The sequence below is a fragment of the Filicampus tigris genome, chromosome 1 (assembly GCF_054856515.1).
Source record: "Filicampus tigris isolate MCC_2025a chromosome 1, RoL_Ftig_1.0, whole genome shotgun sequence".
Classification (NCBI taxonomy): Eukaryota; Metazoa; Chordata; class Actinopteri; order Syngnathiformes; family Syngnathidae; genus Filicampus; species Filicampus tigris.
Window position 1 is genome coordinate 12,881,605 of NC_141217.1, and position 19,639 is coordinate 12,901,243.

A 19,639-nucleotide genomic window follows, 5' to 3' on the forward strand; every position below is an offset into this window, starting at 1 on the left:
TGAATAAGAACAATAAAAGAATACTGTAATAAGAATGAAGCTTAGTGCGCCAATATTTACAATTGTGGGAGTTTATGATATTTAAAAAATAGCATGTTGGCCTATAGTTTATTTTATTTATTTATTTTTTTAAACTGTTTTGCATTTCATGCACATTGTGGCCAGTAACTAATGGAAGTAATAAACCCACTAGCAAACCAAACCATCCATCCATTATCCATACCGCTTATCCTCACAAGGGTCGCGGGCGTGCTGGAGCCTAGCCCGAAGGGGACACCCTGAATTGGTTGCCAGCCAATCGCAGGGCACACAGAGACAAACAAACATGCACACTCCCAATCACACCTAGGGGCAATTTAGAGTGTCCAATCAACTTACCATGAATGTTTTCGGAAGGAAACCCCACGCAGGGAGGTCAGAGTCGGGATTGAACACACGACCTCTGAACTGTGAGGCGGACGTGCTAACCATTTGCTCACCGTGCCGCCCCAAACCAAACTACTGAATGCAAAAATGAAAGGAGAAAAAAGGGGAAAGTTGTTCGGTCATTGAATGAAATGACTGTCTACACAAGCACGCCCTGCAGTGGTTCTTTGAGTCATAGCTACGCTCCATTACAGATTTCTTGGAGCACATGCTTCTCTCTACTGGACACACAGTGTCATTGCAGCGTGGAATATGTTGCAACAGTGGCCCATCAAGCATGAGACGTCAGATCCTAACTTGTAGTGCATTTATTGCATCACAAAGCAGACAAGAAAAAGACAGTGTAGTGCAAACATACTCCACGAAATACCTGAGGAGGTATCTTGATAGTCTCAGCCGTGTTTCAGGGCAATGCTCCACTTTGTATTGCATACGGAACCTCCTTGAACAAAGTGTGCTTTGGGTTTTTTCAGAACCGTAACCATTTTTGGGTGCATAAACTGATTGGCGGTAAGACAGAGAAGAAGAATACACATCATATTGTTTACTTAGCATGCTTGCTGTATATGTCCCTCCTGCCCTGAATGCAGTTTCAGTACGTGGTACCTTGAAGTTGGAACTCCTCAAAAGTTAGGCAATGCAGGCCTAATTCCATGTCAGCAAAAAGTCTGATCTGACCTTTTAGGGAACAGACTCACAATCTAAGCAGAACAGATGACAGCTGTGTCCAAATACTTTTGTCCGGAGTGCTTGAGTGGCATGATATTTGCAAATGAGATCCAGTGTTTCTGTTACACTCTTACAGCTTTGATTTGAACAAGATTCTACTTCCTGTTTTGTTTAATTACTGTTGACTTGATAGTCATACAAAGGACTTTAACATTTCACGTGAAATGTGAATACTGTATCCTGAACTTTTTCTAAATCTATAAAACCAAAAAATGTATTTGCAAGTAAAAATCGGTTTGGATTTAAAAGATGCGAGTGCATCGAATCGAACCAAACCGAATCGTTTTGAAACATATCGAGATACGTATTGAATCGTCTTTTCGGCGGTGAGATATAACTTTGAAGGAAATGCCACATTTACAGTCGCCTAATGACAAGTTCATTCATATTGTAAAATGACAACAGGAAAGTCATTGCATCATACCTGCTGTGATCAAAACAAATCTGAAGAGATGCAAAACCCTAATTTATATGTATTTGTGTTGTGTACACATTCGCCTTCCTCATTTATCATTAAAGTGAAGAGTGTTTCAAGAGCGTTCGTTTTTCTTTTGTCTGGGTAATGTCATCTTTTGTGACGGTAAATAATGATAAAATGTTACTGCCTGTACAGTCAATGGAGGTGATCTGATGGCTTGTGCGAATTATTCCAAAAATTGCAGATCGCAATGAGATATTTTGTTTGTCGAGTCGACCAAATTGGAAAGGATGTGGTCCAACTTGGAGGTGTACCTTTGTAATCTGAACAATTGTGGAGTACATAAATAAAAAAAAAAACATGCTTTCTGTGGTGATCTCAGTTTGTGTGCTTCCCCTCAGTATTTTGTGCAGCTGGATAATCATCCTAATCATAACAATTTATAATTCTAATAATATGTCCATCTTAAACATACAGTCTGTACAATGACGCGTTGATAATGCGTACATTTGATGGATCACGTCATCCCGCCAAGCCCTTCTGATGAAACCGCAATACAATGTCATGCATGTTACATTATTTACAATAACCAGCTTGTACATGATAGGAGGCTGAAGAAAGGAAGAACATGACTACGTTGAGCATGAGCTGAATTCATGGTATCTGGTATGGTGTATTTTCTATACAGATACTGTCATTTTTTTTCCCCAGAAGTGGATGAAAACCCATATTAACTGAAATGTACCACAGCGGATTGTCATTCCCTGAAACCTGACCAGTCCATTATAGGATATAATCAATCAATGATCAGCTTTACGCTTCAAATGATACAAGAACATGTGGTTTGTAATAATGTAGCCTTACCAAGTCATTACCCGACATAAAATTTCCCAAATCAATTTAGTTGAGGAAGACTTGGTTGTAATTGTCCACAAATCTTGAAGTAATAACATACAACTGATTATGTAGGATTCGAGTTTCAAAGTGACCACTATCTACTCTTGTCATGTTGATTTGTTGTTGTTGTCTGACTAAGCATTTTTGATACATAATTCTGGATTCAATGTCGGTGTCTTAGCAAGAATAAATGAAAATGTGTGATTTATTTATGTGACTCATTTGCTTGAACACCTTGAATAAAAACACATTTTGGGATAAATGTGTTTGGTTTTTTCTTCTCTGATCTTGAAGTATGAGAGATGTTATAAAAGATACAATTAAGTAAGTGAGGCGTTTGGCAGATGTGCATCCATAAAAAGTGACTCTAAAGCCGTCAAGGAGTCTTGTTTCCCTTGCGAGTCTGTGCTTGACATGCATGGCTGTGTGCAGAAAGATACGTGATCGGCTACTACGTACATTTAGTGTAGAAAAAAAAACTACAAAAAAAGGCTACAGAAGGAAATCAAGCTACTCGGAAAGATTGAAGATTTTGATTCCGCGGTGTTGTCAACCGATAGGGTGTCGACACCTAGAAACAATTTGTGCCATATTTAGGAATCATTTGCTTCAACTGGAATGTCAGCTCACGCGAGCCATACGGTAGAGACGGAAGACGGTGAGTTAGTGAGGAACCCCGGGAACCACACTCTAAAAACAGGTGGGTTACAAATCACACAATTTTCCACTAATTGGCTCAATTCGACCCACTTTCTTGCGTTGTTTTGTACAAAACAGTCCCATTTTTTGGTCAAGAAAGTTGGGTCAAATTGACCTAAGTAGCGGATCGGTCCATTTTAGACCCAAAATTGTGTGATTTTTAACCCAACTGTTTCAAGAGTGCATCCACCTGTGTTTGCCGTTTTAAGCCCGCTACACGCGTTGACGAGAGAAAAATGCTTGCTTGCGTTACTGCTCTTAGCGCCTGCCGTACTCAAAATAGTAGTCGTAGTAGTCGTAGTACCCTGGTGCTAGTGGTTACGTATTGTAATAGTCACAGTAGTAGTAAAAATGGGATTAAAGTAGTATAATTGTAATAGTACTTATAGTACTGAGTAGAACTAGTCAGTCAAACATCTAGGTAGTGGTAGTAGTACAACTAGTACAGTAGTAATGATAATAGTAAGTATTACCAGTAGTAGGTATTAGAACTACTCTCCATCCCCCAAATGAGGTGTGTTGTGTCTACTGCAACGACAAGTAGGAGTATTAAATAGTCAAATCTAGTGCGAATATCATTGAGAGCAAATTGTGAGTAAGCACCAGTCGTTACTCACTGTAGTGGCATTGTAGTTAGCAGTACTAATAGTAATAGTAGTTGTAGTGATAGTGATAGTACTACTAGTAGTAGTCGGTAGTACTAGTATTTGTTTTTGGTAGTAGTGGTAGTACTATGAGAAATAGCTATAGTACTACTAGATGGCAGTTATTACTTGTAGCAGTGATAGTTGTAAAGATAGCAGTAGTACTAGGAGCAGTTAGTGGTAGTAATAGTAGTACAGCTATTACTAGTAGCACTAATAGGAATATTGGTAGTACTGTAATAGCAAAATAAATTACTAATAATAGTACTACCAAGTTTTAGGAGCAGTAATAGTACTAAGTAGTAGTAGTAGAAGTAGTAGTAGTAGTAGCAGAGGTCGTAGTAAAAATACTAAAAGAAGCACTGAGGAGTATTTGTTAGTAGTAGTTGTACTAGAGGTAAAACTGTTACTAGTAGTAGTAGTGGTAGTACTGAGTAGTAGCTTACTAGTATCCAGTATGAGTACTACTAGTAAGTAAGTTAGTTAAAATAGTGATAGTAGTAGCGGTAATAGTAGCAGTGGCGGTAGTAGTATGCGGTAGTACTTAGTGGTAGGGGTAGCAACCGTAGTAATAGTTTAGCATGAGAAATAGGCAGTTGAGTTGAGAACGTTCACGCCGATCTTCACGTGTGTAGCGGGCTACAGACAGACAGGCCGACAGGCGGTCTAACCCGAACCACTGTCGAATAGGCTCACACAGAGCAGCTGCCTGTGTGTGTGTGTCTGTGTGGCGCAGAAGGTTATCAGAAGGTGTACAGTGGGCGACCCTGAGTTGTCACGTGGCGTCGGGGGCAAGTGGCTCTCCCCTAGGGGGCAGCAATGAGCGGGGTCGTGATCTTTATGTTCCTCCCCAAAGCACGGATGTACATATGCGTCCGCGCCCCAAACCCCCATCTGGTCTCGCTTGCTCTCGCTCCAGCTGCTCCTGCTGTTTGTCCATTGAGGGTGGAGAGATGCTGCTGCTGCTGCCGCTGCCGCTGCCCCATGGTGGCGCTCTAGGCTGCTCCTGGCCTTCCACAGGTGGAGAGCACATTACGACGTCAATTGAGTTTTGGCCTTCAAAAGTTGCAACAAACGTGCGAGGACGACTCACCGCAAGTGGTCACTCTATTAACTCTTGAGTCTCAGAGAACTAGGAAGTAAACATGAGCGCTAATCAGATCGCTATCATGGTGTAGCATCAGGCAGGGGCAACAATGTGGAAAGTAGTGGTAGTTACTAGTTACTAGTAAGTACTACTACTAGTAGTAGTACTAGTAAGTAAGTAGTGGCGGTTTTAGTGATAGAATTTATAGTGGCAGTTGTACATTCTGGTTTCAAGGGAAGCTAGGGTGGCTCAAAAGGGAGCAGAGAACTGCTGCAGTTTGAGTGGCCCACGCTAGGTCGCTAACATGAGCGCTATGTTGATGTTTGCACTGTCATACCTGTTGACTGGAGTTAGCAGAAGGAGGGGTGATCACGCTTTGGTCTTGGGACGGGTTGACGGGGGCCGAACAAGGAAGATGGGTGGCACGCCAGTAAATGTCCAGATACTCAGCCAGATGTTCACACGCATCCTCCAGCTGGTTCTCATCCAGGATCACGTCAAACATCTCCTGGTGGTGAGACAAAGATAGCATCAGCAAATGCAAATCCATCCATCCATCCATCCATCCATCATGTACTCTGTCTGTCTGTCTGTCTGTCTGTCTATCTATCTATCTTTATTTTTACCCCATAAAGTTGGCCAGTCTTCAAAATTGTCTTAATATGAACAGTTATTTGGGTTTGAGTTCGTTAAGTTCCATATTAAAATTATTATTATTATTATTTGGGGTCTGGAAATAACACAAGAATGTGCCAAAGTTTGTCAGAAGTGTTTTTAAGACATTACTGAAAATAGTCATTTTTACTTTTTGAACAAAATGATTCATGTCCTTTCTAAATACAATCCAAAGTTTGGAATGTATACCTGGGAATGAGCAGGAGACTTTAATATTTTGTTTGTGGAATATGAGTTAATCAGAATGCCTTGTTTCAACTAGTGGGCCTGCATAGAACATATTCTTGAAAAAAATATGTTTGGGTTGACTTTCTTTCTTTCTTTAAGTGTATGTTGCTGTTGTATGTAAAACAAAGTGTATTACGGAGGAAGATGGGCAAGTAACATACAGGCGGACACTGAGCAAGCTTGTCCCCCGCCATCATCTGAACATTCAGATGTTTGCTCTGTGACTTCCCTCGAGATTTGATCAGCCTCTGTAGAACCTGAGAGTCCAGCCCACACAAAGACACGCAAGCAGTTACAAACCACTTTGTACTTCAAATGACATACAAATACATCAGCAATTGTATCTTTACAGTTTGCACATTAGCACATTCTTGAACGTTCAGCTAGCTTGCCACTGTGGGGTTGAGGGAATATTTGTGTTTGGCAATGTTCTGCTGCATTTCTTTAAATTCTATTTTACTGATTGTAATCTTTCAAGGGGACAAACGTATTCCTGACTGAACCCGAAATATGGAGGTCGGGGTGAGTAGTGGCTCATTTGCATGAGACATAACAGCCCCGACTAAGCAGTCTGGTTTCAAGTGTGCTGTAATTCTTTGTTTTTTGTAGATATTTTCACCCAAGAATGTCAGAGAGCTATTATTAAGACCCCTGGGAACTGATTTAAGTTCAGAAAAAAATGCATATTGTCTCCTTGAAACCTGCTTTGTTTTTTGTTTTGTTTTTAGACAAAAGCGGAGTATTTAATCCCCCCAATCACTGAAGGTCAACAGCATTACTGTGAATGCTCTCATACACAATACTGCCATGTATTTTGCATCTAGTGTAGCAGAGAGTAACTGAAAGCGGAGGTGTATGATGTGGGTTTGTGCTCTACTTTGGGCGAGGACACTTTGACATAGACGACGATGGGGGCCAGAGAGGTTTTGAGAAGCTGCGCCGGGTGATTGATGGTGTCTGCATCCAGGACGACGAGCTGCAGAGACTTGGCGAGCTCAAAGATCCTCTCGATCTCACTCTGGACCTCAGCTGAGAGTAGCATGGAAAGAAGAGTCGTATGAACACAAAGAGATGGATAATAACCATCGTCACCACTCACCCAGGCTGGAGCGCGTGTTGGATCGCTCCATGATGGCCTTCTTGTTGAGCACAGAGCGCTTGGCCAGCGACAGGTCAGCAGTCACCCGTGTAATGGAGATCCTACAGGACAAAACATCTCGTCGGGACAATTGTGCGTCATGACGGCGCAGCGCTGCGCACTCAAGTCATTATAAATAAACAATTAGTATCCAACAATACATTTGTACACACCTGCCATCGAACCTGTGCTTCAGGAAGTCAAACAAGGCCTTCTGCATCATGTCTGTCACCTACAAACACATAAAGGTGAGTTAGGGTGGTCACGCTTTCACTTTTTCTTTCTCACATTATACAAGAGGTGGGTAGAGTAACCAACAATTATACGCCAGTAAGAATATTAAGAATAATAATGACGCCAGTCAAAGTAAAAAGGAGGCCTCCAAATAATTACTTGAGTAAGAGTGAATAAGTATTCGGAGTAACTGATTTTTGTATTTTATTTAAATAGTGCATTAGACAAATGGACATCAATGTAAAATAGGAACATGGGAATTCAAATGTTGCTCAACAACTTTAACTAACTTTTTTTATTCCTCACTCAGCTAGTAGTATTACAATCATTGGCTGTGTCACTATAATTATTTGTTTTCTGTTAACGCATTTTAGCTAGGGGAAGCGTGTGGGCTGTAAGATATCAAAATTGTGATGTGATCAAGTCAAGTGACTAGTATATGGCAGCTAGCCAGACGGGGGCTAGCTAGCATGTCAATTAATGGAGCTGTCTGGTTCTTCGCTTAGTGCTTCTTATAAGTAACTTCCATAGATTATTTCTTCTTCTTTTCCAGCCGCTGCTGTCCTTTGAGAGAAGTGACAAAAAGCCAAAAGAAAAAGAAAAACAATCATACAGATTTAATCCTTTGGTGCTGGCTGAAATGAGGTCTAGTGAGGTGTGCTGGCAGCTGCCCAGCAGTATGAAGTTATTAATTTATTGATGTTATATAATATACAGTAAATATTGCATATAGAAGAAGAATATAGAAGGTCCCCCATTAAGGTGCCATAATAGTCATTCCTACAGAGCAAACGCCTGTTAGCATTGTTGAAAGCTGTGTTTGTATGTGCTGCTTCGTGTGTGTTCAAGTAGCAGTTATTAAAAGATTTACAATTACTGTGAACCCTGTCTGTCAGTCAGTCAGTCAGCCCATCTACCGCGTTTCGCATTCTACGTGAGTATTAGCCTCGTGGACTTTTGTTAGATGAAATTATATGGTTTAGTTGAACGTTTGGGTGTTTCCAACTCCAACACTTCGCTTCCCCCATTAGCCAACACAGATCTTAAACAACACCACTAAAGTTAACAAAATAAAGAAAAACATGAACCCTTTCATGCATGGTGGTCACTACAGTGGAGAGCTATTTAAAAGTTGCTTTCACCTATATTAATTAATCTAAATTAAAAGAAAATATTTGTAACCCTTTCATGCATTAATTATGATTTCATGTTATTGTTTAAGATATAAACATATTAATAGTTTAATTAATATAGGAAAAAGCAACTGTTAAATAGCTGTCCACTGTAGTGACCACTTTGCATGAAAGGGTTAAAAATTGGATATACTCACTTTTTTTTAATTAATCCCAATACTTAAATACATTGAATATCACAAAATTACTTTTGATACTTACTTTAAGGGCAGCAAAGGCCAGATACTTCAAAACTTTTACTCAAGTAATATTTTTACTTGACTTTTACTTCAACCTAAGTTATTTCCTGTTGTTCAAGTTTCACCTTTTTCTACCTCATACAAGGCTGCAATTGTCTCACCTCGTAGCCTTTCAGCGAAGGCCCCACCAGCACCACCGGCCGCATGGAGGGAACAACATCATACGGGGGCACAAGTTCTGTCTACACCAGACAAAAATTGACACGTAGATATGCTGAACACAAACACATTCCGTTGAATGATAATATACAATTGTTATTAATTAATGATGCACAGACAGAGTCACAGAAGGCATTTCTTTTGTGGAAAACACACCTGTTTCTGCTTCTGTTTGGCTTTCAGAACAAAAGGAGTAAACATCAGACAAGAAGGACGAAGCGCATGAGGTAATTCATTATACTTAAAATTAAGAAAAACATTCGCAAAGCATGCCACTGTGGATTAGAAAGGAGACAGTAACAGTGGAGCACTTTCAGGGGTCATCTCATGCATGCCTTAACTTTCACATCCTGTTAACATGAACTATGTAAAGAGGATGGTACAGACGAGCAGTCCCTGAAGTGGAGCGACTTGGCAGCTGGACTCTTGCAGCTCGACGTACCTGCAGATGGCGGCGTGGATCTCCAGCCTCCGGATGACGCGTTTCCTCCTTTCCTGCAGAGCGACAAAATGCAAAGTGTCATTGTGGGCGAATTCCCCTCAGGTGGCAATTTGGAGAAAAGCACAAAGCAAAGCCGAGAGATACAAGAAGTAGGCGTGCCAACAAGGAAACCTTCATTAAAAGGTGTTGTGGAAATGTGGCTTTGGGGCAATGACAGCAGGCGCATGACGTAGAATACACAAACTGCGGTGTGTGCCGCATGCAAGGCGTTTACACTCTCTGTTATAAGTCTTGGAACAGTGGGTCCAATTCCTTTATTTTGACTGGAGCGAACCCATTTGAATGATACAAGCAGTCAACACGAGGGCGTCTCCGTCTACAGCAGCAGATGTGTTGCTGTGTTGAAATATTAGTTGCTTAAAGGATTATATATCGCTGGCTTCGGGCAGTGTACCTCCAAAATCATGACTTTTCAGGAGACCCCCAAAACCTCACTATTAACATTACATCGTCATAGAGCGCAAACCATTTTCAACAGTTTAGATTCGTCCCAAAAAAAACTAAAAATAACACATGTAGATGGACCAATACTATAGATTTGGGAAAAAAAATTGTGACATAGGAGTTTTCCCCCGATGGCAGCCATGTGCTTACCATTATGTGTTAGCATAGCATTAAGCTAGCAGACGAAATTCTAAACTATGTACTGAAGTTGTTTTAAATACTGTATATACTGTAATTATCCTAGTTTCCTAGTATCCTATTAACATTAGCAGTTAACCTCCATCCAGGAGGCTTTAAACAGCTTGAAGCATCTTGAAGAATTTGAAGAATTATTCCCTATTTGCTAAAGTGACGTTTATTGTGAAATGAATTGAGTTGAGTTCACCATAGAGTGCTCATATACAAAGCTCGCAAGTCGAAGCCAAAAATAATCAGCCCTGTCATTCTGCAATTTATTTATTTTTTGGTATCTTGAAAGTCAGTTCACTTGTTTCTCAAGGCACCACTGTCCAAACAAAACTATGCTACTTTAAGGTATCCTAGTTAGAGGTGTAGACAGACACGAAAACCAGTAAGCCGTCTGTGGCTGAGGAGAAAAAAAAAACACTTGTGAATCTGTGAGAAGATGAAAAATCAATTAGAGGCAATGCAGCAACATTGGCCATTAGCTGGCCTAACCATTTGGAATGCCCCGAAGAAGAAAGAAAACACAAAGTAACAGACGCTCAATGGCAAGAACAAGGAATAGTGCACTTTTGATGTCAAACCCAAATGTTTTCAGTCTACGCAGTTTTTGTGATTATGTTTCATAAAATAGAAGGATTAAATAAGCAAAAGTCCTGCTACACAAACATAATGATATCAAATGTAATTCTCACGCTGCCCGGAATGGACTTCAGCTACTGCCAGTCGCCAAGCTTACAACTAGCTCTTAGCAGCTGACTTCAGACGACTATACAAAAGAAATATCGTGAAACTACAGCGTTTTCCCACTTATACTCCCACTTATATATTTCCGAGCCTGTCTTTTGCCTGCAGTGCAAATGCCTGTGTGACCTCTGACCTGGCTGCTGCTTTCTGCTCCTGTTTAATCCTGATGGCCTCCAGTTTGACGGGGCTGGGGATGAACGTGATGTCTGCGCCCTCCTTCACCAGCCGACCGATCCACCAGTCATTGTTGTATTTCTGCAGGAGGGAAAAGCATACGCTGCTTTGAGTGTCCTTCGCGTCAAAAAGCGGCAGAGATGGTAATGACAGAAAGGTGGCCTCTCACCTCTTTTATGTGCAGAAAGTCTTTGGTTTCAAAATTAATGGCTGCGCCTTGGACCGGACAATCTTCATCCAGGGCGCCACAATAACTAACATTGGTTTTCACTGCAAAGGCCACTGGTTTCGACTTTCACATGAAAAAAAAAATTGAGTTGAAAATATCAAACAAGCATCACCAATAATATGGACAAGCACTGTGATCTTACCTTGGCTCTCTCCAGCTGCAGCTGAGCCTGGCGCTCGGCTTCACGCCGAGACGCCTCCTGGTCGTCCTCCAGGGACAGGTCGGAATCCGAGGGTCGACTAGTGTAGGAATCGGCTGAACCCTAAAGGTAAGAATGGCTGCTTTCAATTAAGTGACTCAAAAGCTAGATTCACATTTCAGTTCCAAGTACCCAATTTTCATTTAATTCCTATAGATATATTTTTAAAATTCTGTTTCAATGTACAGTTATTCCCAGAGGTGGGAATTTTACTCATTTTTTTCTGGTCCGTCATTCGTCATCCTTCAGCGGCCAGGGTACCTGTTCATCATTCATCATTCCGTTATTTTTTTGCGATGAACCGAATTATAATCATCAGTTCGTCAGTCCGTCAGAAGTCCGCAGGTCCATCAAGATCCAAAATAGCATCCCTTTCAGTGAAAAAGTTACATTAAACGACACAATGGCGTCCTGAAATAATGTTCAATCGCCGATTAGGCTAAAGGACTGAAAAAAAACAAAAAACGACTTATTACGTTGACACTGTATTCTACGGCACCTGTTGCCAGCGTTCAGCAGCGGCTGCACTAGTGTCTAGCAACGCTGGGGAGAGCTGTCGGATTACTTTTCAAAGGCAGCTTATTAGATGTAAATGACTCTACACACTTTGATGCTGACAGCCTGACACAGTTGCCATTCCGACTGATCACTTTTTAATCAACCAGACTGACTCAAATGTCCTGTTTTGGCAAAATCGCCACTGTCATTGTGACGTCACTTTGCGAACAAGTGGTGCGTGTACGAGCTCGTACATTGCAGAACTTAGCTTGGCATGATCATTACAACCCCTCAACAGCAAAACTCAACAGTTCGTTAGACCATCATATCTGTTTCTACAGCCTGTTATATAAGTAATCAAGGAACATGTTAGTTTAGCACAGTTTAATCATGTGCAACAAATGTTCAAATTAAGTAAAGCCTTTCTCCGCACACTCTCCTGGCGCTCTTTTCAAAAGAGGAGAGGTGCAAGTGGAGGGGTTTAAACAAAACAGTGAAAAAGAGGGCAACTTTAAACCACCAAGATTGGCTAAAACAGTAAAATAAATAAATAAATAAATAGAGGACAACTTTCAACCATCACACTTTATAGTGTACAGCGAGACAGTGTTGTGGAAGCATTAAAAACATGCACTTTCACAAATGGAACCAGATGATAATAATAGATAACAACAAATCAGGGTACTGTATTATACACAGGTACAGAGAAAAAATTCTACTTTTTAAGATTGATTTTGGGGGTGGATATTATCCAAAGTACACGGGTGTGTATTATACACAGGATTTTACAGTTACCCCTGAAATTGATAGGGTTAGAATATTTGTTTTATAAATCCAATGCATTACTCATTTGCTGCAGTTCACCATTTAGATCATCTCAGAGATTACTTCAAAGCAGTTTACCTCTCATAACGTCATCTTCTTTTCCACTGACACTTCACACCTTCAAACTACGGCAGTAGAAAAGACGGCTGGAATGATCATTCCAGCCATTTAGCCTCTTTTCTCAATCGCTTTGCCTTGGTCAAATAACACGGAAGGGTTTGTTTACTAGTGGTGCAATCGGAAAACACGTAACTTTGTGGTGAATTGGTCTATATATAGAAGCGGGAGGGGTAGGGGGATTCGTGACCAAGAGTCTGCCTGCAGCGCGATGCAACAAAGACGGGCGCAGCACAACGTACCTTGTTTAAGATCAGTCCTGTAGCGCTGGAGTCAGACATGATTGCCCCCCACCTCCCCTATGGTTGCGGGGGGGGAGATGGAGGGAGGCACCATCAGCCTAAGTGCTTCACAGCTGCCATTTCTGCCTTGCCTACAGTCATTTCCTCTACGACAGCGATGCAGCGACTGTAAGGCGGCTCTGTGTACAGCTCAGCATCAGCTCCACCCCGATTGAAAATCTCAAGCATCTGCCTTTGCAGCATCACATGTTGCTACTTTGAGTAGCAGCCAATCCCTCATTCAGGACCGCATGGTGTCACTTCTAGGAAGAAAGGGGACGTATTTTGATGCGCAGCAGCACACTGGACGAGTGGTTAGCACATCTATCTCACAGGTTTTTAAGTTGTCGTGTCTAAATCATATTGGGGAAAAAAATTCCTTTTTCCTCCTCTGAAAACTTGAAATTGCCCAGCAGCAATGTGAACGGTTGGTTGTCTAAATAAGCCTTGGCACATGCAGCCAAAACATTACCAAATACAATCACTCCCGCCCCATGTCGAGATCTTTATTTTCGCGCAGTCAACTACGTGCCGTTTCATCAGAAGCCAACACGGATAACTCGGTTAAAGCAGCACTGGGCAATAATTCGACCATCATAAAAAAATTTCACAACTTTTTTGATGAAACATTGACTTACAAGTAGTTGAATGGGACTTTTTTTCATGCCCTGGGGGGGTCTGTATCGTTTTTACTGGCACTAAGCAACTTTGAGGAGGATGGGAGCAACCTTGGCACACCAAAAAAATACAAATGTCATGAATTGCTTTACGGCATACTCACTTCTTCCTTTTCGCTATAAAGATGGAAGTCGATTCGAACGTCTACGCGCTATTACTGGTGTCATGGCAGAAACCCCAAAAGAAACAAAACAACAAAAGTATTGTTTGAACAAAGTTAGGTTCATTACCTCGTCGTTAGTCATCTTTCACACAGTCACTGGAAATAGAAATGTAATTCAGTCGAAGAGTCATGGGCGCAGGAGCTCGGTGTGGGGGCAGCAATGTGATGGTGCATTTCGGCAAAATGGAGAAGGGCTTGCTTACGGAAAAGTTTTTAGAAATGGGAAGCTAACTGAGGAGTTACGCGGTTGTGTAATTTCCCACTTGAACAGCAATTAAAAAGTCAAATTTCCATAATGTGTTCCCTTTTGTTGGCCTATTGGAAGCCATGCTAAAGAATGACATTGTTGGTCTGCCATTAGTGATGCACAATTTACCATAAACTGCGAGAAGGGTGACAAATGAAGGATAAACAAAGAAAGTGCGATGACAAGAGACACCAGAACAGCTGCAAGGAGCTTAGAAGAGAGTCAGTGAATCTCTAGAATGGCAAACACTCTTTCAAAGATTATTTGCTGTTTTGACGATGATGTAGCCAGAGGTCCTCAAAAGACGGATCTCGGCCTCGAATCGCATCCAAACGCCTCACCGTATGGACCATTAGATTGTTAGCGATCATTAGCCACTATCTGCTAGCTGTTGACTAGGCAAGGCAAAGTTTATATGTATAGTACAATACATGTAAAAGACCATTCAAAGTGCTTTACATAAAACAATAAAAGCATTCATGAGAATGCTGCAGTAAACAAAAATGTTTTCAGCTCTGATTTCTAATGAGCTGACAGTTTGAGCAGACCTCAGGTATTCGGGGAGTTTGTTCCACAAGTGGGGAGCATAGTACCTGAATGCTGCTTTACTTTGTTTGGTTCTGCTTCTGAGACACACAAGAGACCTGTCCTGGACGGTCTGAGGGGTCTGGATGCTTCGCAGGGTACTAGTTTGGTCCAAAAGCATTTAGAAAATTATAGACCAGCAGCAAGATTTTAAAATCTATTCTTTGACTCACTAGAAGCCAGTGTAGTGATTTGAGGACGGGTGTGATGTGGTCCGGTTTTCCTGGTGTTTGTAATGACTCTGGCCAAAGCATTTTGGATCAGATGCAGCTGCCTGATTGATTTATTAAGACATCTAAAGTCACCATTACTGTAATCTAACCTACTGAAAGAAAGTTTTTCTGTGTCTGTTTGAGACAGAAATTCGAGCTTTGTTTATCAGGCGGTAATAGATTTAGTAATGACTTTTAAGTAGTTGTTAAAATTCAGGTCTGAGTCAATAATTGCCCCCCGGTTTCTTGGCTTCATTTGTAGCTTTCAATGACGTAGAGTTAAGGTGTGCTTTCATTTTTAAAGAGAACCAATTTTGTCTTTTCTGGGTTGAGCTGGAGAAAATTCTGGGCCATAGTTCAAAAGTTCCATCAAAAGGTCGAGTGTTTGCCCGTATCAAGGCGTGTGGATCTCTCCACAAAGGGCGATTCGATACGTTTTTTGTACAGTTTTGTTGTGTAATTTGTAAAAATACTACATACACACATGTGGACAGACTATTAGTATATATTTGTGAACAAATGATGAAATTTAATATGAAAAGTGAAATTCTACACATTTTGACACATGGTTTTGGTGCATAATTATATTTCACCTCAACTGTGAGTGGCATGAAACATTGAAGCCTCTGTTTTAAAGTGGAAGTCAACCCAAACATATTTTTTTCAATAATAAGCAAGCCCACTAGTTGAAACATTCTGATAAATATTGCATTTGTGGAATAAGAGGTAATCCACCCATTTTTAGCCATCTCTGGCGGTTTGGTCACTTTATGTTGTCTCACAACTACTCGTTTGGTATATTAAAGGTGACGAATGTCAACGTCCTCCCGTTTTTCTACTTGGAGGAAAAAAAAATGTATTCAGCCCTTTTTTAAAGCAATTGAGCTTTCTCCAAGGCTTCCACGGCCAGGCCCCGGGCACCGAAGACCCGACTTTGGTGTCCATTATGCTGGTAGGCCGCACTTTCTCATCGGCCTCATGCCTAAGAATAAAGTGCACTCCACCGCAACTTTTAGCACGACATGTCTTCAGGGCTGTATTACTGACATGTTTTTTTTAAATGAAAAACAGACCTGCAGGCACACACATACGCACACACACAGCCTTTGGAGTGGACAATACAGGGTGACTATTTTCATCATTAGGGCTGAACATGAAGCAGGAGTTGGGGGCGCAGTGCCTCCAACCGAGCGAGGAATTGGCGAGAGAATAAAGACAACTAGGCGAAAGAGAAGAGAAACGGGGAGAAAATCACATCATGAAATGATCATTTGCTGCTTAATCCAATGTTAAACTAAGAAAATGAAATGATGACAAGAGGAGTAAGAGGAAGATGGCAACAAAGTAGGAGGAGATTAGCACAATTTTGTTTTGTTTTTACTCTACAGTCACTCTAATTATAGCTCAGCGTTGTCTCTGCTTCCTCTCATTTTTGTGCCTCTCATTTTTGTGCCTCACCTCTCCCTTTGCTCTCCTCCTCCATCACCTCTTTCTTCCCTCACCTCTTCTTCTCGGAGGGAGGACTGTCAAAGTTTACTGACTTTAGATGAATTCCCTCCAGAAAAGAGCAAAGCAGATTTGAGACAGGCTCAGCTATCTTGCGAGATGCCGCCTCGGCCATCTGAATGTGAACTACAATATGTGCCCCGTACACAAAGGGGAGGAAAAAAAACAACCCAAAAAACAGTTGAATATTACATTGCGCAGTATTGTTTTATCCTCCTGGTACTGTCATGCAGGTGTGATGGGTTCTTTTTTTAGCTCTTGTCACAAGGGGGCCCAGAAACTATGTACAAAGACAAACGCACTGATGGAAAAGAATAAGGCAGCGAGAGGTGAACGTGCAGTGGAAGGCTATATAAGGATATTTGGATCTTAAAGTAAACATAAACCCAAACATATTTTTTTTCAAGAATATGTTTTATGCAGTCCACTGATAGTGTAGTGGTACACACGCCTGAGTTGTGTGCGGGCAGCGTGGGATCGATTCCCGCTCAGTGACAGTGTCTATGTGTGCCCTGCGACTGGCTGGCGACCAGTTCGGGGTGTAGTCTGCCTTCGCCCATTGACGGCTGGGATAGGCTCCAGCAACTCCCCGCGACCCTGAACAGGATAAGCGGCGTGGAAGATGACATGAGATGACATGTTTTATGCAAGCCCACTAGTTGAAACAAGGCATTCTGATAAATATTGCGTTTGTGGAATAAGAGTTAATCCACCCCTTTTTAGCCATTTCTGGGGGTGGCCATTTTGTCACTTTGTCACAGCTGACCTGTTTTCTGAAGCTGAGCCGTGATTGGTCGTTACCTGGGTCCTGAGCAGTTGTGATGTCATTTTCAGTTGACAGAAGTGACAAAATGGCCGCCCCCTGAGATGGCTAAAATGGGTGGATTTTTCTGCTTAACTCATATTGCACAAACGCAATATTAATCAGAATGCCGTGTTTCAACTAGTGGGCCTGCTAGGGACATATTCTTGAAAAAAATATGTTTGGGTTGATTTCCACTTTAAATGCTTTTGGAGTCGAGCAATCTAAAATGTTTTTTATGCCTAAACCCTTATGTACAGTATTTACGTTAAAGTGCATGTAGTTCTCCCATGACAATCAGAAACATGTTACAGTTCATATCGGAGATGCATTTCCTTGATCAACTACACTGTAGGGATTCATTTTTGTTCCCCAAGGTACACATATTTGTGATGTACCTTGTACTGCTCACAATTCAATCCTCGGTACAAATAATTACTATTTCTGTTTGCATATAAAGGCACAAACAAGTGCTAAGCTTGCAATACTGAACTTTTGACATCATAAGGTCATTTGTTTGGTCATAAGGTTGTCAATCAGACTGTTGTCCCATGCTGTGCTGTGATTGGTCAATCTGTGTGATTGGTCAATCTGTGTTTCAGAAAACCATCAATCAATCCTCCATGCCTTCTATTAAGAAGCACCCGTGGAATGAAGACGATCGCAGAGTTGATATGACAAAAAGCTCTTTTCATATCGGAGGCACCTCGCCCTCTGCGCGGCTGAGGCAGCATTCCGGGCAGAGGTGGATCATCGCATCCCCTGACGATGCAACCAGAGTCGGGCAGAGTGGATCGATAGGAGAGCCGCACAAACGGAGAAGCTCCATCCTGTCCTGAGCAACTCCACCCTGCTCACACTCGAATGTTACCTCGGGATGCCCCTACAGCCAAAACAGATGTACTGTGAAGCCCCGTGTATTACCAAGTGTGTCCTCCAAAACATAGGTGCAAATACGAAAAAAAGAGGGACCATTTGAAAAAAAAACGTTTTTAAAATGGTTTTAGTGCCCTCACATCCTTTACACACATTTAAATGTATTAAAACTTCTTTTAGTGCCTAAGAGGCGCGGTGTGCTTTCATCAAGCTATTTGTCACCCACAGTTGAAGTTTGCTATAAAACTGCAACTGTCTAATAAAAGAGAATTAAAAATCCTGTATTTACACACCAAAATATTCAATCAAACCATTTAATTGCATCTAACGAATGTCCTCTAGCTTAATGCTAACAGACCATGAAATTTCATTGACGGGCTAACGGAAATTAGCGTTGATGTAACAGTAATTATAAACCTTGACAGAGCAGCAATATACTGTATATACAAAGAGCGCATACAACAATACATCTTACTACACTGAAGGTACTTTTGAACTGTTTGCCGTAGGACAAAATCCATAAAAATCTAAATGTTCAAAATGTGCGCTATAGCCTTCGTTAATGATGAGCGGGGGTCCACTGTACTTTTGAGTCACTGCAAGACCAGCTTTGTTTGCGAGCATAAGCAACAAGGTCTCATAGTCAGGCCACTCTGACATCTTGCATTAGCCATCTGCAAAGAGTAACGCTACTGATGCAATAAGGACGAGGCAATGACGCGCAGGCTGGCACGCGCTGATGCACGAAACAGCGAGCGAGGCCAAGAATCTTCACAGTTCATTCACGCTATTGATTTAAGCACCTTAATGCTCAATTCGGATTTTTTTTGCCTAAGCGTTCATATTACATTATAAATGCGACCTGGGTCTTGTATGTTGTATGAACACATGCGTTGCCAAAGTAACGCTCATGTGCAGAAGAAGAGACGACATCACTCCCGAGTCCCGACGTTGTGTCGCCGCAAACCCAAAATGTAACCAAATAAGCGATTTCGACTTGCCTTGCTTGTTTACAAGTCGTTCCTGTGGCGGGTCTTGTGCCATTTTTAGGTCTGTTATTCTGTTAAAACGTTGAGTAGGAGCGTGTGCAGTGTGACTTCCGGGGGTGCGTGGTGCGGGCTGGCTGGCTGGCTGGCTGGTTGGCTAGCTAGCTAGCTAGCTTGGAGAGGCGGCGCAGCGGAGTAACTCGTGTGCGCATGCCTCAAAACAACTTAAAATTAGTATTAATAATTTTCACGTAATTAATAATTTTTACGATAATGCCAATTTTGTAATCGTGGGGTGTAATAATCAAAATCCGAATTGAATTTCGATTAATTGCACAGCCCTAGCTGTGAGTGTTTTTTTTTCCTCGTCAGTGGGTGTCCACTAGAGGGGAGACTATGCCTGTGAGAGCAATACTACAGGGAGGGAACACACATGAAAAAGAGAAACCTGACTATATCACCAAGTAACCCAACAGGGCATTAAAAAAAAGCCTTTCTGGATACACTGTGCCCACTTAAGGACAGCCTCACCCTGACTTCCCCTAACTAACTAACTAACTAACTAACTAACTAACTAACTAGTCCACATGGTGCTGCCTACAGTTTTGCCCACTGCAGC

General features: G+C 41.6%; 1 protein-coding gene across 1 annotated transcript; it reads right to left on the reverse strand.

Annotated features, from left to right (window-relative positions):
* Window positions 1–716: 716 nt before the first annotated feature.
* On the reverse strand, window positions 717–13,144 carry cacnb3b (calcium channel, voltage-dependent, beta 3b). The gene is made up of 14 exons (XM_086027626.1): window positions 12,927–13,144; window positions 11,188–11,307; window positions 10,986–11,108; window positions 10,776–10,897; window positions 9,209–9,261; window positions 8,923–8,942; window positions 8,709–8,789; window positions 7,115–7,173; window positions 6,903–7,003; window positions 6,681–6,832; window positions 5,965–6,060; window positions 5,238–5,408; window positions 4,907–4,945; window positions 717–4,824 (listed from the first exon to the last, which is right to left on the reverse strand). The coding sequence occupies exons 1-13, from the start codon at window positions 12,963–12,965 to the stop codon at window positions 4,916–4,918; spliced, it is 1,167 nt and encodes a 388-aa protein (XP_085883752.1). The 5' UTR covers window positions 12,966–13,144; the 3' UTR covers window positions 717–4,824; window positions 4,907–4,915.
* Window positions 13,145–19,639: the final 6,495 nt, after the last annotated feature.